This window comes from Toxorhynchites rutilus, chromosome 1, assembly GCF_029784135.1.
Source record: "Toxorhynchites rutilus septentrionalis strain SRP chromosome 1, ASM2978413v1, whole genome shotgun sequence".
NCBI classification, from domain to species: domain Eukaryota; kingdom Metazoa; phylum Arthropoda; class Insecta; order Diptera; family Culicidae; genus Toxorhynchites; species Toxorhynchites rutilus.
The window spans coordinates 205,980,842-206,007,782 of record NC_073744.1 but is presented as its reverse complement, the minus strand read 5'-3'; the positions used below and the strand labels follow the sequence as shown (position 1 = coordinate 206,007,782).

The following is a 26,941-nucleotide window of genomic DNA, read 5'->3' as shown; positions in this document are numbered from 1 at the left end:
AAAAAATCAAAACTTTGAGCACTTTGAAGCACCCCTCAATGATGTCCGATTGAACTGAAATTTTGCACAGGTTATTTTTTTTGGGCCAATAAACAAAATGTACATGGTCGGTTCTTTAAATTCGATGATGACTGTTTTTCCAAACATTCATTGTCTCCCCAATGTATATATTCACCGCTAAATACTGAATTTCTAGCAAGCAAAATAATAAATCGGTGCTCGTCACCATCTGAAAAGTTCATTTTTGTTGTTTATCATGACGTTCGCACGCTAAACATGCTAAACACGCACACGCTAAAATGGGTATACATAATTAAGGGTAATGCAATGCACTAAGATAAGTTAATATTATTGTCCAATAGTTTATTGTTTCAATAATTTAGATAGTTTCCCATATGGTCTAGTGGCTAGGATAATGCTGAGCCGTATTCCCCCACCATCCCCAATATAACTTTATTCCTATGTCTAGGCTGCTCAATTTTGTACATTTTGTCATAACCCGAGTGAATTTAATTGAGAAATACTCCTACACAATTGGACGGGCTGTCAACAGATGGAGGATGACACTGCTGCTGCCAAGAGAAAAAAATCCTTTCAGGATGCTTTCGAATGCCTTTTCGCCGGCAGCGGTCCAATTGAGAGTCCAGTCTTTCAACTGTTTCGAAGCGCCGAAGGAACTTGTTCAAATCAATTTCACATTTCTTTGGCACGCCGAATATGGCAACGTGAAAGAGAGCCAGTGCTCAAGAACGAGCTTTTCGAATGTTCACAATTTGTTTTCTTTTTTTTTCTGTATGTAGCGATGTTGGCCACTCGTCGTTACCATTATGATGATGTTGAATAGGTAGAAGCTTTTCCGTGGATAGAGTAAGCCTTTGCTCCTGAAGGGGGTGTATGGTTTTGTTTTCATCCGATGCTTCGGGGCCTCCTATACTATAATCGGCTGCACTTTCTGTGCAAGGTGTTCTGCGATTATTTTTCTTCTAGTAGGCGGTGTATGATTTTCTACGTTTTGCTGTGACATGCTGTTGCATTTTCTTGTAAAGAAAGGTTAGTTTTACAGGAAGCAATGGGGTGTAAAATGAATATATCTCAAAATTAAACATTTGACGGTTAATAAAAGATTTCGATCATTCTTTTCATTGTAGATCACAGAGATGGAAGTAAAAATAGACTTAATTTCCAATGTTTATATGTACATATATTTTTTATGTATTATATGTATTATATATTTATATACATATATCGTTTTAACCTATTGGACAATTTTTAAATTTCGAGTATTATTTTATAATAAGCCTACATTCTGATTAGTCAACCGGTAATTTCTGCTCCCAAACAAAAGAACGTCTAAAGCAAGAACGAGACACAATTTAGTTGTTGCTTTTCTGCTGTGCGTATCGGTCGTGTCACACATTGATTGTAATTTTTTATGTTTTTATAACAATATCCAATTCAAAATACGATAAATTCCATACAGCACACACATTTTTTGTGGTGTTAAAAATGGATGATTTTGTGTCTACGAACTACGATCTGCCGGATTCATCCTTTTTTTTCCTGTAAACTTTAATTTACAACGAGTATATTCTCGGCAAATCACAATTTTATGAGTGGTTCAAATAGTTCAAAACCGACAAAAAACATGAAATTTTGCTTGCCAGATGCAACAGAATGTCATTTCTGCGTCGGATTGTGATCGGGAATGGAAAGTAGTTATATGTAAAGAATCCCAAACGACCCTAATCGACCCAGACGCTTCGGAAAGAAGACATGGTGTGAGTTTTCTGCGATTAGCGAGGTGTAATCCCGAACAACCCTATCAAAACCGGCGAAACTGTTAATTGTCAACGTTACCGAAAACTGTTGGGGCAACACAAAATCAACGGGTAAGCTGGTTTGATTTCAAAAACAATGGTTTCTGGCGAGGTATTCATAAATAGTCTGAAAGATGGGAAAATTGTGAAGTCCGGTAACCTGGTAAAGAAATATCATTTGTGGTTCCTATTATATATTTCTATTATTCGTTCCAGTCATCGAGCAGTCAACAGGTTTGAAGATAACAGTTTACATTAAAATTTTCAGCAATTCGATCCAATGAAAAGTCCAAGAGAAAAATTGCTTCGAAAGATCAAGAATGTTCTTTGAACAAAAACGCCACACACCATGGTGTAATTTTGATGTCGATTTCGAGATTGAGCCTCAATAAAGTGATGTCCCACGGCAATGTCCACACTGTCTGGTGGAAAGTGTTCATGTGTTATTGCATTATACGTGCACAGTCGTTGTTGTTATTGTCAGGCGCAGATCGAAGTTGTTTATTGTAGAGTTTTTTCATCAGAAATGTGGAATAATGATAGACAAAATGTATGTGACCGTTTTATTTTTAGTTCGGAATGAATGCTCGGACATTCACGATGTATACTCAATGCAATGTGCAACAATTTGCGACATAATGTTAATTTTGATGGACGTATTTTATTGTAGTATAAGCTCCTAGAACCTGATGGAACAGTTAGATTTATTCATCTTCACTATGTTTGTACCAATGGTGGATTTATTTGTTCTCAATTAAAATGCCCCGCTTTGACGAGTATCCTCTTCAGATTTATACTGCTCGATTATATATAAATTTGTAGTTTATTCATAGGCAAATCCTTCTTCGGTGTCAATACCATGAAGAACTGAAAAATTCTCAGATCCAAGCTCCATGTAAATAGCTGGCCCAAAGACATTTCCAACGAACCTATTATCCATCCTGCTCGCATCCACATCCCCAAGAAACTTTCCCCTATTTTTTGCGAAAAACTTCTTGGTGTGAAAAAAAACAATTAGAAAAGGAAAGCACTCGCCAACCGAAAGAGAAAAGTAGTGAAAATGTGAGCAAAAAAAAGTATGACTCCCTTCGGAAGCTGCCTGTGGCAGACTGAATTGGAGGACTGCTTCAGAACTTTCACTCTTATATAACTCTCAAATTGGGTTAAATGGGTGAACCAACTTGAGCCGCCCATTGCTACTCGTAAATGTAATTTGTCCCTTCATATAGTTAGGACGAAAACGCGTTCTGATTGTATGAACAAATTGAAGTACGGCATTTCAAACCCAGCCAAAGTCAATAATCGCCGATAATCTTGTTATTTCAGGATCAGTGACTGCCGGTTTACACGAACAAACAAGCGTTTTTTTCCTCTGATAGAATTACTCCTGCCACGTAGAACTGGTTCAACCGTGCGGTTCTTAGCTAATCATCTCGTGCGAGATTCAATCGTTGTAAAATAACGTCAACAGTTTAGTACGTCTCGAGCGTCTTATTGTGTCCACTTGCTATGCACACACCAGTTGTTGCTGAAACAGGCCCCCGCACAGTATCTCGTGGCAAGTTATGATCCAGATTCTAACTCTAACAGAGCATCGTCTCTCTAACTGTGGAGCTTAGGATGCCGTTGGAATAAATTGTTTTGAGAGTCACTATAGCATTCCTCGCCCAATTGATTGCGTGCGATTAGAGTAAATTAGCGTCGGTGGAATACGAAGCTCCTCTGTATGGCTGGTTGCAAGATGAATGGAAACAACGTGATTGCAAGAGATGGTTTGATTCATTCATTTAACAACGTTTTCATCATCCATTGTGAATTTGATAATTTAAAAATGTGATATGTTTATTATTAAACTGAAAAAACCCACTGTTCGATGTGTTAGTTTCCTCCAGAAATTATCCTATATCATAATTCCGTTGAGTGTAGTATTCTGTAGTTCGATAGGCGAATAATAGAATAATAGAGCAAACAGTATGGATTTTTCGCTCTCTTCATCCATTCTGTTTTTTATTTTTGAGAAGAAACTACTTTGGCAGTGCAATAGCATTCTGCAAGTCACCCTTCGAATAATATCTTTCGTATTCCGCAAGTCATTAATGCAGTATTTTCGGTAACATCTTTCCGGAAATAGGATGAACATTCTTTTTTGTGTTGCCTATCGATAACAATAAGAACATATTACATACACAAAATTCATTTCAATCTGGCATTAGCGTATTGATCCCATTCCGGGACCATTTTTGGATGAGAAGGCCGTTCAATAAAACATTATCGTGCCATGCTTTTCACACTGCTGTGGTTTGCTGAACACTGGCCGAGTTGATGCCCAGCTCAGTGATATAGCCGCCTTCACTTCACAAGCTGTATCAATAATGTTTGTAATTTCCCCCGGAACGATTCATCAATAGCCAGATCCCAATTCAATAAGAGGCTTCCTACAGGGGTCATTATCGGCTAATAAATCGAATTACAGCCGCCGCATACCACAAGATTGATGTCTAGTGGTTCCTTTTTTCTATTAGCTATTGTGAGGACACGGAAGACGATGAACTAATTCCGAGTTCCCGTATGTGATACAAGTGTGAACGTTACAATGGTACGAGTCGGCTATGCTAGACAGGATAATATAACATTGATGAACTTGTTTGGTTGATCGTAACCCATCGTGTCGTCGTCACATATGAATAATCTAATAATCGTTCGCTTCGGCTGTGGCCACTATTTCTATTTTTGCTTAAAGCATTGCCCGCCAAGAACCTGTACGAAAAAAAAACAAAATCTTGGGGATGAAATGACGAAAACAATTAAGAAAAGATATTTGTTGGCAATTTCATAGGAAACATATCATTACAATTATTTCTTTTTAATTCTGATATATCTGCGCATTTTCCTTGTGATACTCACCATCAAACAGCTGTAGAACCAAACCCTTTGGCAAGTTTGTTCCAAAATCTATTCAACTGGGCAGAGTCCCGAGCCGCTTTACCGGAGTTTAGGTTCTTTTCGATGAATCCATCCCACTATCATGAAATCCTTGAGCAACCTCCCTGCTGTAGTGACAACTGGCCATATCAGTCTAAAACTTCACATGTTCCTTGTGTGCTCTTATGAAAGACAGCACGCGTTTTCTAAAGCATTCTTGTACCATTCTTGTACTTCCTTGCAGTGTTGCTACATTTTCATCTGTCCCAGAGGGGTTAAAAATCTTTCTCATCTGTATTTTTTCTTCCAAAAATCTGTACCGTCATAAATATTCGTTGTAGAGAAGTCTGTTTTATTAGCATGAAAAGAATACTCATTCATTTACTACAAATACTACATTTACATTAGCAAGTCATTCGTGTGTTTGATGATGCTCATACACAGTTTTTTTTTTAATCTAGACTGCATACTATCGTCCACGATGCCACCACGATGTTTAAACAAAATTATTGATTTCAAAATAGCGTTCATCACATCGTTGCTGTGCCGATTTCGAAGCTTATTTTTGTTCTGAGTATATTCAGGAAAAAATTCGCTCGACAGTTGCCGAGGAGTGAGGCGTAGTGAGAACGTAGCAAACAAGGCATCGAAGCGCCGAAAATGCGAGCATACCGTCAATTCTTTTAATCATCCAATTTTTGTCCATTTTTGTTCCTCAAATGCTTGTCTTTTGAAACCGTGAAAGAATTTTACCTCCAGATCTTGTATATTCCCATTGGAGAATAGAGATGGGCAAACCGTTCATGAACTGTTTAAAAGAATTAGTTCACCAAAAAGAGTGAACGAACGGTCGTTCTTTTTTACTGGGCAACAGTTCACATGAACTGCTTACCCAGTTCAGAACGAACTGTGTACGAAGACCGTTGGCTGAACTGTGTGTACAGTTCAGTTCAGAACGAACTGAACGGTGGACGATGAACTGTGTATGCAGTTCAGAACGAACTGTTTACGATGACCGCAAAAATAAGATGTCGGTATTGTCGTTTTCATAATAAAACGCAATATTTCAGGATACGATGGTTCTTAAATTGGATTGTTCGATTATTTATCAAATAAAGTTTTGATTTAAAAAAGTTGAGGGTAAATATTTCAGTAAGATATGCAATCACAAGAAAAAAAACAGGTGGAAGCGAAACGATTCAAACAGTATTTTTCAACAGTAAATAACAATTTTGATTTTCTATTCTGCTAAGATATTTTTAACAAAATTCGGACACAGAGTTATTGCTAACAAACAGCATTTTATGAATGAAAAGAACAGTCCTACATAACATTTCACACTTTTTTATACATGATTTGGCATATCCCTCTAATGTACGAAAGAGTGAGTGAACTGCTCAAAAGAACTAGTTCACTTAAGTGAATGGTTGGTCACTGAACGGTTCATTAAAGTGAACTGTTTTGCCCATCTTTATTGAAGAACTCTGGAAACGCCGCTAACACAACGCTTGTTAATTTGAAAGGGTTTCTGGGATTAACATTGTCGCAGCCATGAGCGTCGGATCATCAAAATCGAATCTTTTGCTCATTTGCTTGATCTGCTCCACGAAAAAAACTGCGACAAATATCTTTAGAAATGATCTAACTTTCGCTGTCCATTGTTCTGATAGTTTCTTCTACTGGCGTTCCAACATAAAAAATCTTGCTGCTTTTCAAATGATCTTCAAATTTAATAGCATTGAACATTGAAACAACGTAAGATTTCTCGCAAATATTAGTGCGAATAGTTAAATGGCTAGATAAAGATCTTCCTGCTTTTCATTTAGCATCGTGAATTCATGAGATTCAACCTGGAACAAACGATTCAATCTGTTGATCTGGAGCAAAACATACTTCAAAAAGGGCAACAGAGGTTGTGTCATTAAATCTTTGAGGGCAGTCAATACTCTGCAGGCAGTCTGATTTTTGTCACATTCATACTAAATGGTGCAAAACCAAAATTAACTTTGAAAATCGTAAAAATGCATCTCTTCATGACCGCTGCCAACGAAAGCCAACGGGTGGCCGAATGGTGTAGGGCCTTGTAAGGAATTCGGTCCTTATGAAACTGATCAGTTATTGTATTGTAAATGCTTTTATGATCAGCAGCAGAGCCTAACATCTTCGAAGGTGAAAAATGAAGACCGACTGTACTCTCAGTAGCTTCGCTTCGACTAGAACTGCGTCGGCAGTCGCCGTCAACAAAAAAATGAATTGACTAGAAAATCAATTGACTAGCGTTGACTAGCGAGGACGACTGTTGAACTTGTCCAGTCAGTGGTCATTCTAACTGACGCGACTCATGAATACAAATCTGCCTCTTCATTCAACTGACTTCAATCCACATTTGTACCCCTAGGAACGAAATTGTTACCCGCGTACGCAATATTATTTTTACGTCCATATAAAGAGGGACGTAAACTTGATTTCTGATGCAAAAAAGTAGTTACCCCATCAATAGACGGTTTATTGTCTACCCATCGTGACCTCAAACCAACGAACTTAGACATTTAACAGGTGTGCTATAAAGGTCCTCGCGTTAGTATTAGTAAATAGCGAGCAAAATTGCGCAAACACACTGCACGCTATTTTATACGTGTGAGTAATTTTCGTGTATGATACAAAAAAATCTAGCTCACCTGTAGCGTTTGTCAAACCACGTTGAACTAAAACATCGATGCGGGCAAACATGATACATGGGAGAGGGAGGAACGAATTAGTTTTGGGGGAAGTCACTTCAAAATGCAATGAAGACAACTTGACTGGGAAAAATGAAATGAGATAGTCGAGTCGTAGAGGAGGAAAGTGACTAAACGCCCGACTGACTGTTTAGTCGTTTTGGCGGAGAAACTGCGTGAAGAAGCCAAAAGTCATTTCCGACTGAATACGGATATAGTCAGTCAGATAGTCAGCTGACTATCCTCAGTTGACTATGACTATGCCGAGCCCTGATCAGCAGGACCAAGCGATACTGCGGCGTAAAAGTCGTAAAACTCTGTACCAATCTGTAATTTTTTACGAAAATCTGTACCGTACAGAATCTGTACCAGAAATAACGAAAAAATCTGTACCTTTCCAGATAAATCTGTAGTGTGGCAACACTACTTCCTTGATTTTCGCTCTACATGTGCAAGTTTATCATGCACTTCAAAGCAAATTCAGCCTTGAACACGAACTTAAATCTGCAAGGGATATGTCCTCATGCCGAGGCTAGGAAAAAATTTCAATCAGGAAGCTTTACAAAATCTTTTGTCATCGTCAATGAGCAGGAATTCTTGGTACCTCCTTAAAACCTGACAAAAACAACTTCGAGGACGATCATTTTAGTCACTAAACTTTGCTTCAACGTCCGTGCATGCTCGGTAAGAGCGAAGTAAAAAAAAATCATCAGATCGTAAATGAGGACATATAATAACATATTATGAAACTGTCACATCAAGATTGCTGATCTTTATTTCAAGATGGCACAAAGTGCGATCGTTTGGTAACTAAGTGTTTTAGGAGAGTGGTATATGAAAACCGTACGAAAGAAAGCGTTTACCTGGAGCGTGAAAGAGAAAGGGTAATCACAAGCGTTCGAAGCACTGTATTATTTCGATAAGTTTAGTGGTATTCAGCTGATACTAGTACAAGTTATTTTGTTTGAAAACAAAACACAATCGAGTTTCTTGTCGTATTGAACAGCTTGGTAGTATATTTCTAAGCGCCTTGGTTTCTTCGGCTTTGAAAGACTGCCAAGTTGGTTTACAAATAGTATCCAATCATGTACAACAACATTCTTAATTGATTATTTGAGAGATTGAGAGAAGAATTTGTTCTCATACAACTGAACAAAAATACATACTATTGAGATTGTTCCGATAAATTTCCTGCAGTAATCATTTTTAATAAACCAAACTAAATATTTGGGTTGCCTGATTGGGATGACTTTCTCTTTCTTGGGACACAGTTACATAAGTAAAATCGGCCACGAGGAATATCATATCCGATTACATTTCTTCCATATGATATGTACGAGTTTTACCTACTCTAGGATTATATTTCAGATAGCCATGCGAGACTAGTGACTACTTGAGAATTCAAACAACTGGAGTTATACGATTTAATGTTTGCTTGGTATTGATATGTGTTGATCGGAGAGCTGATACTTCCAACGTATTTTTCGGATCTGTTCGGACCCTTTTACTTAAAGATGTGGGCCGTGCATGGTTACTGCAAGATTGATGCCGAAAAAACAGATTTTGTTGCGTTGAATGAGTTGCTTATTCGTGTGGTTCATTCACTTGGAATCGACCCATTCACTTTTAATCCTTTTTAAAGTGTGAAGAATGGCTATACCGAGAATCGAGTTCTAGAAAGGCTTCGATGAGTGGATCGAATGTTGGTAAAAGTTCAAGTACAGCATTTTCATGAACATTTTCTGGTTATTTTCCGTTTAGTTGGAAAATCTTACTTTTTCACAGACGGTCTATCGTATCCGAGACGCATATCAGCGTATCCCTCGGGTGCAAATGGATATTGCCTGCCACTTACAAATAGCTATGAGCTGTGTTCATTCGGTGACACGGATTAGGTACTTATCCATGCTAACATGCTCGCTCATATGTCTCATTCGGCTCGTCCTGAGGCATTCCACATGAAGCTGCTCTATGTTGTGGCTAATTGCTTAGTGCGATAATATGAAAGAGTAATGTTGCTCGGAGAAGATTAAGGGCGACGATGATGTGCGCGGGAAAAAATACGTTATCAGCCCGTCTTGTCGAGGAATGCTTAATATGAAGTCATGATCTTGCATTCTCACCAGTAAAGTAATATTTTACCGCCACCATTAATAGCCCTTTCGTCCTTATCCGTTGTGTTATTAAAGTTAATAAAATTAAAGCCAATTGTCCTAATTTTTAGTTTCTAATCCAACTTCAGATCGAAACTAGATCGCTCAACGCATACCCAACCAACTGGAGCGAACTTGGCGTAACGTAGCCCCTAGCTGCTTTTCCCACTCGTATAGTAACAGCAAAGGAAAATTTCACAACACATTACTCTAATCCCATCAAGGGGGGGAAAAGGTCCGAAGGGCGCCGGAAACATGTGACGCGCTTTCAACCCATTTCCCCATCCAAGCACTATCGAGCACTCGAGCGTCCTCGAGGTGCTGCTGTTTCGTGTTCCGTTTTCCAACCCGTTACATACTCTCTATTCTATTCATTTGGTCCTTTCGGTATGATCTTCGTGACGTGTATCTAATATTCGCTCTCCAGCGGTTTTTCGAACAACATGATGTCTCTCACCCACCGAGGAGGTGATGGTTTCCAGAGGAAACCGGAGAACAATGTTGTCATATGGAATAATATACACATTCGAGCCTGGAAATAAACCATACAGAAAGGGGGTGATGGCGATTCTCTTCAAAAATCGAGAATAAAAGTGACGATGATTGGGAATAATAATGGTGCTTGAGAAAAGTGTGCTGTTGGGTGAAAATGTTTCTTTGTTGTGTTGTCTCCTTTTAGGTGAAGATGTCAAACAAGGCTTCTTGTGTCAAAGTGGTCTGATAAATGATCTGACATGTTTTCATTATTCAATCGGCTGGAGAGGGTTTTGTATCTCCTCTAGCTAAAGGGTAATGGAAGTGTGCTTCAGATGATGAACCAGACGATAATTGTATGTTGATTCGGAGGTTCTATTCTCTAAAATCATGTTATTCGTATATTTCATATAGTTGGTTTACTTTCTCTTTACTTTCTTCTATTCCTTTGCAGTGTTAAATGTAGCGTGTTCGTTCGGCGTAATTTACGACGAGTACGTTGTCGACCAGGGTAAAAATCTGACGCTGCAATGTAAGTCACCTTATTCGGTGATGTGGGTTCACGAAGGACGTCGAGACGATTTCCAGCAGTTTCAGGTAAGCAACTGGGATGTGTGTAGAAATTTTCTTTTTTTTTGCTGGGGAAAACCTGCCATATTCATGGTAGTCTTGAAGTAGTATGAGAAAAAAAATTAAAGCAATGTGAAGGTTACCCGGCTTAAGCATGATACCATTGTCAAAATCCGAAATTCCATAACAATGCTTCTGTATGTGAGCAGTTGGATTCCGATGGTTCTCATCGCTGACTGGTTAAAACATATTCGTGTACGATAATGAAAAGGGTCCATAAACACCTTACTGAAGGTTGATTGATTTCGAACGTTCTCTTTCTCGTCCTCGAGCAAGCTTTCTATGGCTACACCACCTTTCATTCCCACATTACTCACAACCCACATCAAACCAGGACAAAAATGTTACGAAAGCTATGTGGAAGGGCCGAACATATTTTCTCGATTGATTATTGCTTTTGTCGTTTGGTCCGCTTGTGGAACAAGAAGAAACGAGGAAATTTCAGAACATTTGACCGAGCGAACTTTGCTGTGATTCAATGACCAGTGATTGCGATGGATGGTGGGTTACTCCCTTGACTGTCCCTATTTTGTTTTGCTTTCTTCACCCTGCTGTGATTACACAATTTATGTTTTCATGGCACAAAAATTGTTTCACTATACGTTGAGAATGTGAGTAAACCTGCTTTCGATACCGATACAACGGCAAGCCACGCGGTCATGTTATTTTTCCTCCATAACACATCACTTGTTAACTCCATAGGTTAATATGTTATTCATCAAAAATATTAAGTTGTAAATGATGTGTAATAAATTGGGTTAGTAATCTATATCTCGCATTATATAAGTGGATCGTGTTCTGCTAAGAGACGCTAGAAAGATAGGAATTCATACAAAACACAGCTTTCAGACAGTTTTGTGATTGCTCGATTCAATATTGACAGCAGCATAGAGACAATTCACTATAATTAGTGGAAATCGTCGATTGCGACCGGTATGTAAGCTGTTTTACGATTGCACTGTATCTAAACATTGCACGAAAAGCCGTTCAATATCACCTGACTTCCAACCTTCAGAAGAGGAAGTTCAGTTCATGGGTGCCACGAAGGCCTTATAAAATCATTCTAATTGACAAATTGTCACCCAATAATTGAAATGCATGTAGTGCACTAGTCGGCTCAATATAACGTTTGCATTAAAAAAATGATCAAAAATTGCTGATTTTTCATGGGTTTACCCATGACGCACTGACGAAACTACCCATGTAGCATCAATCATAGTAACCCATGAGTCAGCAAAAAAATTTGACAGCACTATCAGTCGAGCTCTAACCGTGATGACGAAATCAGTATAGCTACTCCGTTCAGAGATGTGCGCGTTCAGAGAACGGTACCCCGCTGCGTCGAAAACGGACATCGTGCGGCACTTTTTGGACGCCGGATACGCCCGTTCCGGCATCTACAACATCTTGGCGCTATTGAAAACAATCAGAGCATCTAAAGAAAGCCCGGTTCCGGACGGCCGACGACCCTGAGCGACAAGAAGCTCCAAAGGATGCTAAAGAGGAAGATCGACGGAAAAGTTACTACATCGCTGCGTGTGCTTGGCCGGGAGGTCGGTGCAACCCGCCAAACAGTGAAAAAGTACCTGGCGAACATGGACATACATGCCGGGAAGCAGAAGTCGCGTCCACTGGTCTCGGAACTGCAGGCTATAACGCATCGGTAGCGGTTGAATAAGATGGTCAAGTCGTTTTTCCTGGCAAATTGCAACGTGGCGGTGGTGATGGACGACGAGACCTATTTCACCCTGGTACAGTAGAACCCCGTTTATCCGCTAAAGCGAGTTCCATAGTAAATATATAGGGCTTCCCGGAATATGTTAGTGAGTGAGAGGTTTATGCTTTTTTGGTTTAGTCATGGCTTTCACATTATCTGACATCTGGTGTACACTAGGGATTGCATTACCGTGTCAAAATGTCAATAACCGGTTATTCGGTAATGAAAAATTCATTACCGGTAAAACAACATACTTTAAAATTAACCATTTTGTTGAAGAATCGGCTTTTATCTATAATGATTAGTTCACAAAAAAAATATTTTGTAAGTTTTTGCACAGAGAATGTTGATTTTGTCGTTTTCTAATCTAGATTGGATCTCTTTAACAAAGGTTCCAGAAGAGGAAAACGCCCATTCAGAGTCCAATTATGTTAGGCGTACAGTACGAAGAGCATCGAATACCATTGTCATGTATTTGCCTCTGATGCCCTCTGTACGAAAACTCTTGTCCGAGGGTTTTCATCAATCCGTTTATAGACGTTGAGCTTAGGTCTTTGATTGTTGCAATCGTCCTTCAAGTTTTTCCTTGATACTCAACTGTTCTGTAGGTATCGCAGTGTTTTCCAGAGATATTTTTTCCTCCTGTTTTCTAGCTACTGAAGCAATATCATCATCGTCAAATATGATCAAGTCAGGAACAAAAAGTCATCATTAATTGTGTTACGACCACGAGCAGAATAATTATTCATATACTTGAACAAATCTGCATATACGAAACGTCTTTTTGCAATCCTTCCAATGAAGACTTCTTTTTTTTATTCTTTATTTTTGAGACTTTCAGCCTCCTGGGCTGGTTCGTCTCAGGAATGAGGACTTCAAGCAGCCGGTTCGAAATTTCTGATGGTTCCTCCGATAGCTGTTCTAGCATAAAATGCAATCTTATGTCAGCTTCAAAATGGGTGAATTTCTTCCGCAATAGCAGTTCAACAGCGACCAGAACTGGTTCGAGGGTATCAACCAATTCATTTATCGCTGTCAGTTCTTCATCGCTCAAGCTTATCTTGTGTTTCGTTTTCAGATCGAGCAACGGTTTTTGAACTGAAGTTCGGAGGTCGTAAAATCGGCGCATTACTGCTAACTGTTTTTTTCGATCTTATTTGAATCTCGAGTAATATTTCAAAGCGGCTTAAAGACAAATATTATTTATGGTGTAAACATAAAAATTACCGAAATTACCGGTTATTGATTGTAAAATTACCGGTAATCCGGTAACGGAAAATGATCCGGTTTTACCGGTAAAACCGGTTAACGATCCCTAGTGTACACGACCCTCTAGATCACCAGGGCCGCCGGCCGCATGTGGTCCAGCGCGCTCTGATTGTTGGCCCATCTGATGTTACTTCATTTCAAACCATTTTGTATGTGTAAAATTCTAGAAATCATTATCTTTTTTTTGTTTTTTGACGTAGGAGTACATCTCTCAGTAATGGTGCCAAGTCAGAAAACAGGATATGTTTAAATGAATTAGTAACTACAGTGTGCGTTCTAAGGACAATGAGGATAGAGAAAATAATGAAAATAATTTAACCTTTTTCAATGTATCGAGGTTGAATAAGCTATTTCCAATTTCACAGCATTCACGATTCATCAATCCTTCAGTTAGCGAGGATTTCCAAATGGCCTTTCTCAAGGCCGAGAGTTTTGTTTTCAAAATCGGCCTTTTTTAAGGAATGAACTGAGAATTTTTGAAGCTATGATCATCATTATTCAAGTCACAGTTTCGTTCCCGCTTGAACACTCTCTCAATGCTGATATCACACACCGCGGTTTTGTTTGATACAAAAAAAACGAATGGAAGAATAGATGATAGATAACGCACACAGTGGTGAAAATTATTCGGTGGAGGCACCGCGTCGATAGAGAGTGCATCTGTATTTTTACATCAAATTGTTTTCGCATCTGTTAGGGTATATGTTTAAAATTACGAAAACGAGAGTGTTACGTTTGGGGTGCAAGGGTTTTTGCGTTAACACATTGCGGACCGCTCACGAGTTTTCTCCTGTTTCGCGTTCCGTCTGTTACGGAGGGATCACGAAATAACCCGTGTTTTCTGCACTTGAAGGTTAAATTTTTGGTTTGCCAAGAATCTAACAAGGGCTACCGATGGCTCGCCTTCGTCTCATCCACATCGAAGGAAACGAAGGATGCGGTCCTTAATGTGTTAATATCTCTTTGCCGGCTGAAAAAATTGATTTGAAAATCACTTCATTCGGAAGATAAAATGTGTGTTGATGTTTATTATCCATAGACCCAACGTTTCCATAGGCCAAATGTTCTTTTGGCGTTTCCTTGGTTAAAAAAGTGCTTTGAAAGCAAGCTATCGATATCAAAAAATCAATAAATATGAGTACCTAATTGAATGTCCAAGTTCAAGTTGAGGTTGGTTAGCGATTGATGCATCTCGTCGACTGGCCTTGAAAGCGCTATAAAGATTATGGTCGCGCTGGTCAACCTCAACCTTGTTGAATGGACATGCAAAATAGTTCGCCTCAGAATATGCGCGAAGCAAGTATAGTGCAGAGCTTGCACTGATGGGCAGAAGCAAAATAGAAGAGAAACATAAAATAAACAAATTCCGTCGGTGTTCATACCGTTAGGCGGATATTGATTGTGTATGATTGTATCACGAATTGTTAATTTTATGCGTTATCAAATAGATCAAGGTGTTAAGAGACCTAGTATATATTCGATGCATACCGAGTGCACCACATGCATTGGTAATAAGGACACAAATCTCGTGTATTGTTCTCGCAAGAACAAAAATAAATCAGGAATCATCCATTTTCAAAATTTCGATGCATTCTAAAATAAAACGCGAAGTAATGTATAGCGAATTTTTCATATTTTTTGCTGGAAGAGAACTGGAATTTATTGGTGCAATGATGATCATGTCTTGTATTATAGAGTTCATTCGGCTTTTCGCATCAAAAAAGGCTAATTTGGAAAACTAAACTGAACAATCGGCTATGAGAATGGTCATTTAGAAAGCATCGCTGCTGCTGTCATTTGGTCGCTAGGCGGATGACTGATAAATATTGAACTCTTTTACTATCATAAACTATCATAAAATTTCCGTCAATTCGAGCATAGTTTCCGGGTTGAAAGTGGCTTCAAAGTACATTTCAAACCTGATGTGGAAAAAATGTATTTTTCAGTGGCGAGAGATGCTTCCTTCGGTGCAAAACTGAAGGTAAAACTATGTTTTGCAGCGGTTGCTGTCGCCGTCGCCACCCCAAAACACAATTAATTCGGTTCGGATTTTCTATTACCGTCCTGAGGATTTTTTGGAGCTTTAGAAATGTAATTTGGATATACTATATTTGTAATTTTAACATATTAAAAAACTACTTGAATATTCCATAAGTTGTTTGTTTCAGTATCGCTCTAGACAGCGATCAGTAGACCGTTGTCAGCGCTAAAGAGCGCTGAAAAAGTTTCATTCTCAAATTTCTTTAATGTTTGTTCTCATCGACTATAATTCCGTAGTCCTACGTTAATAATGAGGTCGTGTCTTGGACATCACTCTTATTTTTTTTACGGCCCGTGATACCATGAATCGCACGTGTTTGCGGCCCCCATGAGAATAAGAATCAGTACTGCTGCTCTAGAAGGATAGTTTATTGATTTCTATATTTCTGTATTGATAATAGTTTTTGTGCTAAAATATCTTTTTTTCGTTATTGCACCTCATTTTTGGTCCTTTATTGCGTGTTTTTTCCTTGTTGGGTGTGAACCACTGCGTCCATTATTTTGAACTATTGTGGTATACCCCTTTTTTTATACTTCACTTCAAGCTTATCTACTACTTATTGATGAAGGAGTAGACTGAAAGCTATAGCGTGATAGGTGCCAATCAGGAATAATCTGTTTGATAAAATTTATAATCCTGATCGGCGACGCAGACCAAATTTCCTTGGGCTCCAGAATAGCTTTATCAAGGTGTTGAAGTCTGCGTCTAGTTAGAGCTCCGCAGTTACAGAGCAAATGTTCCGAGGTTTCGCTTTCGGCATTACAAAAGCGACATATATCATCTTGTGCTAAACCTATGTTATTAAGATGGTATTTACTCGGGCAGTTTATTGCGTTATTCGCGATTTTCGTTGCCGAACTATTTCGCGGATAATCGGGGTTCTACTGTAGCTTAAATGCCTTCTTTTAGGCAAAAACATCAATAATATTTGTTTTATGTGGATATCGAACAAGATTTCGAACGAGAAGAAATGTGGAACATTCTTTTTATTTCTTTCCGGAAGATTCGACTTTTCTAACACTTTTTTGGTTTTTGAAATAGTTTTATTTAAAGGAAGTGGGTTCTATGTTTCGCTACAAAGCATCCATGCGTCTCCATAATTCAATTAAAACAATGAAGACGCGTGGGTTCGAAAAGTAATAAATGTACGTGGTTTGAGCAGTGTTGCCACAAGTTAAGACTTACCTGGAAAGAAGATACAGATTTTTTTCCTTGGTACAATTTCTGTACGGTATACATTACAGATTTTTGTCGGTAAATACAGCTATAGATTTTTTTTTTTTTATTTTTTTTTAATTTTTTTTTTTCGTGGTGCTATTATTTGAAATCCACAGAGAAGCGCCATTTGGCATGTAGGATAACGGAGCAAAACGAAAGACTTGAAACATTCAGAATCAGGAATCACTGTTCATTTTATAGCAGTGGTCATAGTAGGCGTCTCTGATATCTTTTGACAGCTGATTGTATGATGTTACGGTTGAAAACAACCGGAACAAAATAGAGCCATTGATTCAATAATAAGAATTGAATGACAGTTTAAATCGCGCAACCTAAAATAAATCCCACTCATACTTACCCAATCCACTTTGATACCTACCTGAAAGGCAATGCATGCTGTCAAAACAAAACGGAAACAATTGTAAAACTACTAACACAATATGTACAATGAGACCTAACATTCGGTTGGGAGATTTCCGGTCCCGAATGACGAAGGAATAGCTGGAAAGGAAGCAGTAGAGAAAGAGAGAGAGAGAGAGAGAGAGAAAGATGAAAATGAAGAGAAGAAAGAAGAATTCGAGCTTTGAAGGAAAGAAGGATGACTCGACTCCTTCTTAGCTCACGGACCGTCGAAGGAATCAAGTCGAGATTCGAGAAAAATTAAAGTTGGAATTACCTACCAAGAGTTCAAGTGAAAGTGCGGGAGTAAATAGGGGCAGGAGAAGTCACAGCTCCCAGGGACCGTCCACGCCGGGTGACATCCGCCCTCCTCGCAGAAGAAATCCGACGGTGGAGGTACCTCAGTGCCGGTGGTCAGCGAGCCCCCCTCGTAATCGTTGTTCCACACGCATACGGGTAAGTCGGTTGGACGCTTTTGAGGGCAGTACGGTGAGGTCTGGTAGAGCCTAGCCCCGCTCACCGATACTGGAACCGATGAGATCGACCCCCGTGTGCGGGCACCGTGCGTGAGTAGAAAATCCGCCAAAATCTCTCTCTCTATTCTTCGGACTTACCTGGTTCCCATCTGTTCCTGTTCGGCCGCATCAATATACTAACCTTTAAACCTGAAAAGAAATAAATATAGATATATAAAGATACTTACCTTTCTCTTCTTATTGAATAACGAATTCTCATGATATAGTGGTTCTACTTTATTCCGTAATCTTCCGTTGAAAAGTGAGTCCACGGCGCGTTATCGGTGAAGAGCCGACCCTGAGGCCATAATAACCTCTGAGCTAGCCGATACTTACAATGAGAAGCCTGTTTTGACGGTACGTTGATCCGTTTTGTTTGGAAAAAGTTTTTTTTCAATTCATTTATTTGTAAGGGTCAATCGCATAAGCATTCTGGAGCCGCTAATTCAAGATTTGTATATACAAAATTTCAACTTAAATCTATGTTTAGTAGGTTTTGACCGATTACTCGCGGTTTACTCGAGGTTAGAGGGGCAACAGTTTGGAAAAAGTTGTGCAGGATGCAAGCTGAGAGAAGAACCATTGAGGCAAAGCCGGAACTCTTGGACTATGGCATCGCTAGAGGCTATATGTCGCCAGCAAATTTAAGTTCGTTTTTGCTGATAAATTTCAGCAAAAATTTCAGCCAGGAAGCTCTTGACTTCGCAACTGATTTTCAGCTGTAGATAGAAAATCAAAGTTCTCGTCACAAGCAAGACACTGGACTCGAAAATATGTAGGGAAGAGTGCCTGTAGAAACGTCTCCTTCCGTTTAGTAAGGCTCATAAAGGTCCGGTGAAGTTTGGGCTAGATTTGACAAGCTGCCACTACAGTCGAACGGTGCTTCAGTATTACCGTGACAATGGGGTCAATCCTCCCAATTGAAAAATATTGGGCAACTGTCAAGTGAGAATCGAAGGAGGGAGCCAAAGTGACTAGAAACGCTGCAGACATGAAGAAATCGTGGAACAAAATGGCCGCTGAGGTTGACCAACAGAGAGTCCAAGCTTTGATGGAAGGTATCCGAAGAAAAGTACGAAAATTCATTGAAACTGTAGCGGAATATTTTTTTCAATATTTTTTTTTCCGAAAGGAACAATAAATTATCTGCATTTTGATATAAAAATTTTTTTGTACATTTAACCAACTTTAATACAATTGGATTTTCTAAATGTTTCAAGCTGTATCTGTTGTAAAAGCCTCTAGAATGTGATTATAGACCAGTTCTATTAGGACGAAAATTTGTGTCGAGCGTGTAGTATAATTGTGACAGTCAGACTACTTGCAGAATACTGACAATCCTTTTAGATTCAATTACTTATCCTTTGTAGCGCTTTTGGTACATTTTTTGTCCAGAATAAAAAAAAATGAATCGTTTGTACAGTATTAAATGGAAAGCTGAAAGACTTTCATATAACGATTCTTGCTAACATCTGCAAAGAATCTAAACAATCCAATTTTCAATACATTTTAAAGGAGGAATTTTTATTTAACACAGTAAACACATATTACCATTTAAAAGGTGGAAAGAATAATAATGTTAGGATAACAACAGGAGAAATGATCTAAACAATGGACGATGACGAGCCGATAATTTTGAAGGATTTCTATCGCATTTTTTTCCTGGAGGTTGCTCGTCCATCTCCAGAAAGAAACCGTGATAGATATCCTCGAATATTATCTTTGTTTGAATAAGGATTCGGGGAGATGCATCAAAGCGTTTGTCCGCGTTTAAAAAAAAGTAGATTTTATGGTTCCTGACATTATAAAACTAGACGCTTTACAGTTCAGTCGAAGAAATTTGGTTCATATTAAAGTTTAGCAAATGGAGCCAAATGAAAGGGCAGATCTCTCATATGCCGAACTCATTTTTCGCATTCATGCAAATATATTAGAATGATACCATGATTTTTTTTCACTCTAATCACCCAATTCTCACACATTGTGAATGTACACAATATCCCAACAGTTTCATAAATGTTTCTTCCGAAATCAGAAAGGGCCTCAAGCAATTCAAACGAATGAAATTGGCGTGGCTGTGGTAAAATTAGATTACTTTTTTGCCCACACTCACGGTCAATAAAAAATATAACCTATTTTCGACACCGAATGGCAATTGCATCAAAAAGGAGATGAAACCGACGGAAGTGGTTCTTCAAATGGACAATACGTTGCAGGGGGCATGAAATTGGTTTGGGAATGAAAAAAGTTGTGAAAAAATTTGAGTTGAAGTGTTGGTTGATAGCAGGGCACTCAAGTAAGGTAAAACGGTATGTTAAAATTGCTGTTCGATCATTGCTCACGCAATGGCCCTTTCCAAGCAACCCTGAGAGCATTCGATTTCTCCCACATTTGTGATGTAATATTTCGAAATGTTATTTGAAGGTAAAGATAATTTCGATCGATAATTGTAAAATATACTGCTTCCATGGATATTGCAACCCCAAGTGTATATCACCTAGATATAGTTTCAACAACTTCCGGTGGTGAGTGACAATTTCTTAGCAAACATTATGCTTCACCTCATCTTCTCATTGGAATGTACACAAGAGAAGCTAGAGAAGCAAAAAAAAAAGGCACGATGAAAAGGATTGATGGAGCAGTAAAGGTCAACTTTCAAGCAGCGAGTGTTTTCCCCATGGCGTGGGATTGACGGATTCAAGAGTAGTAACATGTTGAAGCTATCAGGAATTGATATGTTATCCAGCAAAACAAACACACTTGAAGCTGCCCTCCACAAACTCATTATTTGCCATCTCCCCAGCGCTAAGCGAAAAAATCAATTTCTTCGATGCTCTCATTCACCGTAAAGTACTGAGATCAACGAGCAGCGATCTGGGTCACGTACATCCCGAGTACGGTGCCGGCCATGGTTCAAGCGATGTCCCCTGAGATAATATTTGCATATTCAAAGTGATGAGGATATCATGGAAGAGCTTGAACGGATTTGCAATGCCGTTGTGCCAATATTTCTACTATTGACAGCAATCTGTATTTATTGTCCGAGATTTGTTTGTTCCAACTAGGATCAATCGAAATGGCTTAGAAAGGATGTTGTACGCGAACAGAATTCTATGTGAAAACTACAAATAATATTTCAAGCCGTGCTGCTCTTCATCAGACAGTGTATCGTCACAACCGCAGTTCCGGATGCGAAGTAAACGCACACACGCATAGTACAATTTCCGGATCCGGCTGCGACAAACATGTATCGGCATTATACGAACACCACTATTATACCAAAAACAGGAAAAAAGGAAAGAAGCCTCTTCGTCTGATTCATGAAAATTTGATTTGCACAGGAAATTGGATTTTCCGTATCGGAGCAACACGCCGACAGGACGAATACAACGGACAGTAGTAGTGCGCACGCAACAATCAATTGACTCCTGTACCACCAAGCCATGATGCAACTAATGACGGGGATTTCACACGTATTACTGACGCTGCGTTGCTAGAAAACGACGACAAAAACAACGTAAAAAAAGTTGGCGCCAGCAAAACTGCGTTTGAGGCCGATTTTATTGTTGCTTGAAAAGTTGTTTCTCGTGCCGTGTTAGGAATTCCGGGCACTGGAGGGGTACGGAGGAGATACTTCATGTTGTGATGCTAAATTTGGGAAATCCGCTGTGCTGAGAAGAAAACAGTCTCTGTAGCGCGTGACTGACTTGATGTTTCCATTACGCGCTTCCGTGCATTATTCGTCAAGGCATGGAAAAACGAAGACGCTTAAATTATTCATTTGAGATAAACAGATATCACAGGATATCTAGCAATATCATCCCGATTTACAGACAACTGAATTATTCTCGCCGACGGCATTGGAAGTATTGATATAAATAAGATAGAAATAAAATGCAAATAGCGAATGCCAAGTGATTATTTGAAATAATATTTGTGTGAAAAAAAGGCATTAACGTTACTAAATTCCAGATTGAGTCATTTAATATTTGGACGCAAAAAACGGATCTATCTCGGAACAATGTTAATAAATTAAAAATATTGAGTACTCAAAATGAAGGCCATTCATTGCACTTTTTTAAAAAAATGGCGAAAAAATTGTTCCGATTTGGTTCTCATGAAATCTCGAACTTTTTTCCGAATACCACTTATCATATTTTAGAATTTGAACTTACCAGATTTTTTTTCCGGGAAGCTGCCCATAATTCATCTTCACGTACGTTTTGTGGTCCATGAGGATTCATCCTTCGTACTTCGTAAGAACCTCATTGTCTCTAGAGTCTGCTTCAGTGTCCTGTTTGGTTACTTCCTTGCCCGAACAGATCGTAATCCTTCTCGCAGATCCTTCTGACGGTACTTTGGCTGGCATTGAATGTTTTGGTGATATCATAATCCGATAGTCCTAGATTTACCCTAATCGTTCTCAACACCTTCTAATGCAGCTTACAATGCTTAGTTTCACTATCATGCTTGCTATAATCCTGCCGATCGATAGTGTGCCTCTCATGGAAATGTTTGAGAACGCTGCATACGGTCGATTTATCCAGATTCGACGACATGGTGATTTTTGAACCCGACCATGAACTCGATTTTCGATTCGCGCATACCATAAAGAATAACTTCTTTACCTCCATACCTCTCACGCAGAGATCACGAGTTCAATTCTCACTCCCGACATTCTTCCAAAAATGGAAGGAAAAGGGATGAACCAGCCGAAATGTGTTGAAAGTCACTATAATGGAGAGAAAAAAAATCTTTGAAAAAAAATGAATCGTAGCTAGCTTTTCAGCACCTAAAGAGGAAACATTTTAATGCAAAATGCTGTCAAAACATTTCAATTTCGACCATTTTTTTAATTTAGAGTGATCCAGATATTAAATGACCCGTTCCTTCTACCTGTGTCCGATATTTCATTTTCTAGGAGCGTGACGGACGATGAAGGCTAGCGTCTTAATACATCGTTCTTTGTTAAAGAGTCTCATCGACAACATATGAAACAGTGTCTAGATGAATGTTGTGAGCATTTACGTCTTCCGTTTAATCGCTTCGTTGGACTGCTGCGCCTCTTCGAGGTGTTGGATGGGCCGGTGGTACATTCCCTCTTCTTTCCCATCGAGTCTTCCGCAACCTAACCTATACGTTCCGACAATCCCTCTTGATGGGCAAATGAAACCAGTTGCGCTTATCAACGATCTTGCCTCTACCTCTTTGTCAAATCGCAGCACTATTCTCCTTTTCGCATCGTAGTGTCAGTCAATCCAGCAGGTAGTTCAATGAACGCATGGTGTAAAACGACGGATAACGAAAAGCGTGTAATAGTTACGACTTTTTAAAATGGGAATCTCAAAGCTGAAAACACGGTCTATGGAAGGTACCAAATATGGTATATTCGATAGTTTACAACACATTATACGATTTATTTAACATTTGGACAGAGCAGCACCATTTTTCTCAAATCGTAAACTGTTTGCTACTATGTACCACTTGTCGTATTTCGATAACTATATAAGCTGATTATAATTTAAATTATTGAAGTTATTGGAAAGTTATTGACCCAAAAATGTGTATTTGGCAAGACAGGTTCTCTGAAGGTTCTGCAGTACATGGTGCTTGCTTATTCTTATGGGTTTTTCTTATGGGACTTCTACATTTGCTTCGTTTTACTAGCGGAAGCGTTTGCATTAACAATTAAAGCATTCTTCCCCGATCGTTAACTGAGGTTTGGGATTGTGGTTATTTACCAATTTGTAATCTGGTTAATATTATTTGTAACATAGAGCCTAATAGTATTGAGTACGAAATGGCAGGCATTCCAAGGCAGCAATATATACACTAAGCCATGGTGCGCGTTCCGATCCGTATATGCCTGTAAAATTGTCTCCAAAGTTATATGAATTCTAAAAAAGGTAGCCAATAGAAGCCGGGAATGATGAACAATTATCTAACAGATCATTCACATCAAGACCATCTCCATTCTTCCCTGGAAAATAATCTATGAATTCATACAGAATAACGATACTGTCAAAGCTGAGATCTTGTGGTGTCTGGAAACAGTTATTGGTCATAAAACACTTCACACTGCTGAAAAGAACATTGAGAAGAATGGTTCATGACAATCGGAGGTCTAACTGAGCCGCGATAAAATCAGCTTTACGATGTCAAACTCCGTATTTTTAATCTGAGCTCACTGAAACATTCGGTCTGATCACGAAAACCACTTCACGGTGAAAACGGAATAAAGTGTATATAACCTTGCATACAATTCATTTCGTTTTCACCGTGAAGAGGCGTTCGTGATCAGGCCCATTGCATAGTACAAGCTGCGTTGGCGTTGGTTTCGACGAGTCTTTTAACAAGATTAGAAAGAAACATCAAATGGATCTGAATGTCAGAGTTTTAATATATAGATAACTCGTTACATGACTTCAGTGTTCATGGAACGATCTTGAGCATCTGATCTACTTACAATTTCAAAAGAAGGCCTGGGCAATATCTCTTTGAACAGGATTCTTCAAGTGTCGATGGATTGGTCATTTTATGCGAGCTGAAATTGAACTCTCAAAATGGAGAAGAAAACCTCTTGGATTTAAGTGTAAACCGTAATATTTAACACGGTGCATTCAAAAAAACTCGCTAACGACTAACAACTCCTGCAACTTCGTCTGGAACTCAAAGCAATGTAATAAGCACTGTATTGAAGCTCTTGAAGCGATTGCCGTTGATGTATACTGTGACGAAAGCCGCATTCTCTCTTGACCCTTCCGTTGTTGATTTCCATCATAAATTGGTTCGAAAATTATACGACAGACATTTGGCTATATTGATGGGTTTTTGGGGTATCAGTGGAGCTCCTGTAGACACTGAAACAATATTCCGAATCAGATTCTAGCAACGGAAGCAACAAGTTTTTTTTTGAGAAAGGTGACAAATTTATGATGCCGAGTTTCGTGTTGGAGGGATAGCATCAATACATGTTTCGAACAAACTAATTCGACGAGTTCTGAATTCTCATTCTCTTTATCTAGAAAGCAAGAAAAGCTGTAAGAAAGAAATTCTAGCGTCAAATGAATCGAAGTTGATGAAACAAGTAGATGTGAAATCTCTGGTGGCGAAACGCAGAAAATTTTGGAAAACGCACAAAAGGAACCTGTTTTCAAGAAAGAATCGTTTTATTTATTTTATTATTCATATCCTCAGTTTTCGCGACAAAATTGTTGGAATAGATATTACGCTTCAGGTTTGTTCAGAAATTATCGATGGGACTCAGCTGGGGGACGTTTGGCGGGTTCGTCGACTTGGGTACCACATCGATATTCAGCCGCTCCATCTCGTTTCGAGTAGTGGGCGCCAAATCCGACCAGAACACCGCATCTTTGCCCTTATGGTATTTCTTGATGAACGACGCAACTTTCGGCAGACACTTCGTACTATAAATTTCCCCGTTAACGGTCAGTCCGGAGCTGAAGAAGAGCAGCTTTGACATCCTCTTCTCGCTGATTATCAGCCACAGCAGCACCTTCTTGGGATTAGCTTCACTGTTTCGCCATCACGGTTAGGGTTCGACTGATAGAGCTGACAATTTTTTCTGCTGACTCATGGCTTACTATGATTGATGCTGCATGGGTAGTTTCGTCAGTGCGTGTGAAGGTAAATCCATGAAAAATCGGCAATTTTTGTCCATTTTTTAATGCAAACGTTAACTTTGAACTCAATAAATCATGTTCCTTATCTTTTAGAACACATCTCAGTTGTCGTTTAACTCATTTATTGGAAGATGTCGACAGAGGCTTATAAATTTATTGCTACTATTTATTGTTCTGCGCAGTTCATTGTTCTAAGAACTACAACTACGAAATCAGTTGAAAATTTGATTACTTGTTTACATCTGCAATTATTCTGAGAAATTACTGCAAAATCAAGGAATATCGGGTATTTTTTCAGTCTTTGAACCGACAAGGATTGTTCTCAATTTAGTTTGTAAAACAAAAATATAAATTAGCCATTTATTAGTATTCTGATATACAGGTATAACCACTTATAAGCTTTATGAGATGATCCCATTGATCATTTCAGAGTGACGGCTCGCTGCATCTGTCCAATCTGAATGCTAAGGATGCCGGTTTGTACACCTGTTCGGAGCTGGTTGCAACGATCACCACAGTACATCTTGCTGCGAGCGAGACGTTAGATAGTTCCACCAACAATACTACGACCAGCGAAGAAAGCCTCTTGGCATATAACTCCCGTAACGAAACACACAATTCCACCATTAGCGAGGAGGATGAACAGCCACAGCTGCGCGGGACATCTCCCGAGTCCGGCAGTGTACCTGATCGTTATGAGGAAATCCGAAGGGTGAGGGTCAAGGTGCGGACACCCCCTCTGGCGGTATCCAGCTTCTACGTGCGTGCATCTACCATCATTGCCGTGCTTGTTTGGGAGGTGATGCCTAACCGGACGGGAGGTTACGTGATTCGTGATTTTACCGCCGAAATGCGTAGACTTCGCACGAGCGAAGAGGAACCCGAGGAGCGCTGGGAAGTGATTGACCCGAGGCATATTACCCCGAATGCGGTAAGTGGCGTTGGTCTGTCTAGCCTACTGGTTTCATTTGACGGAATATTTTTTCGTATCCTTCAGCGCCAGCTGGAGATCTATCACTTGATTCCAAACACCACCTACGAGTTCCGGATCTGGGCAAACAATGCCCTTGGGGCGGGTGAAATTGTGACTACCACGGCGACCACATCACCCGATATGGAGGAAAAAGGTAAGACGGTGAGCTTATGGAGTACACTCAAAAAAATATTATGTTTGTTTTATTTCAACATCACTCAACACCCTGTAGATTTGATTCGACGGATTATGATCGACGCGCAGAACTTTGATACTCGCGTTTGGATCGCTGCCGTTGGCGTTGTCATGGGTACGCTAGTCATCCTTTCACTGGGGACCTGCATTGTGCTGTACAAGGAGTGCCGCGAGCCAATCGGTACTACTAATTGAATGTTTTAATTTTTTCTTTGCTTCTGCTCAAGAGTTTGCCCATTTGCCTTTGTCCGTATTTTG

The 26,941-nt window shown here is 39.3% G+C and overlaps 1 protein-coding gene across 1 annotated transcript in view; it reads left to right on the top strand.

Annotated features, from left to right (window-relative positions):
* The window catches only part of LOC129772199 (uncharacterized), a 58,483-nt gene that overhangs the window by 23,092 nt on the left and 8,450 nt on the right, over positions 1-26,941 (top strand). Inside the window, exons 2-5 of the mRNA XM_055776190.1 lie at positions 10,538-10,680; positions 25,946-26,446; positions 26,513-26,642; positions 26,721-26,864. Coding sequence (XP_055632165.1) covers positions 10,538-10,680; positions 25,946-26,446; positions 26,513-26,642; positions 26,721-26,864 — 918 coding nt within the window. The remainder of the gene's footprint in view (positions 1-10,537; positions 10,681-25,945; positions 26,447-26,512; positions 26,643-26,720; positions 26,865-26,941) is intronic.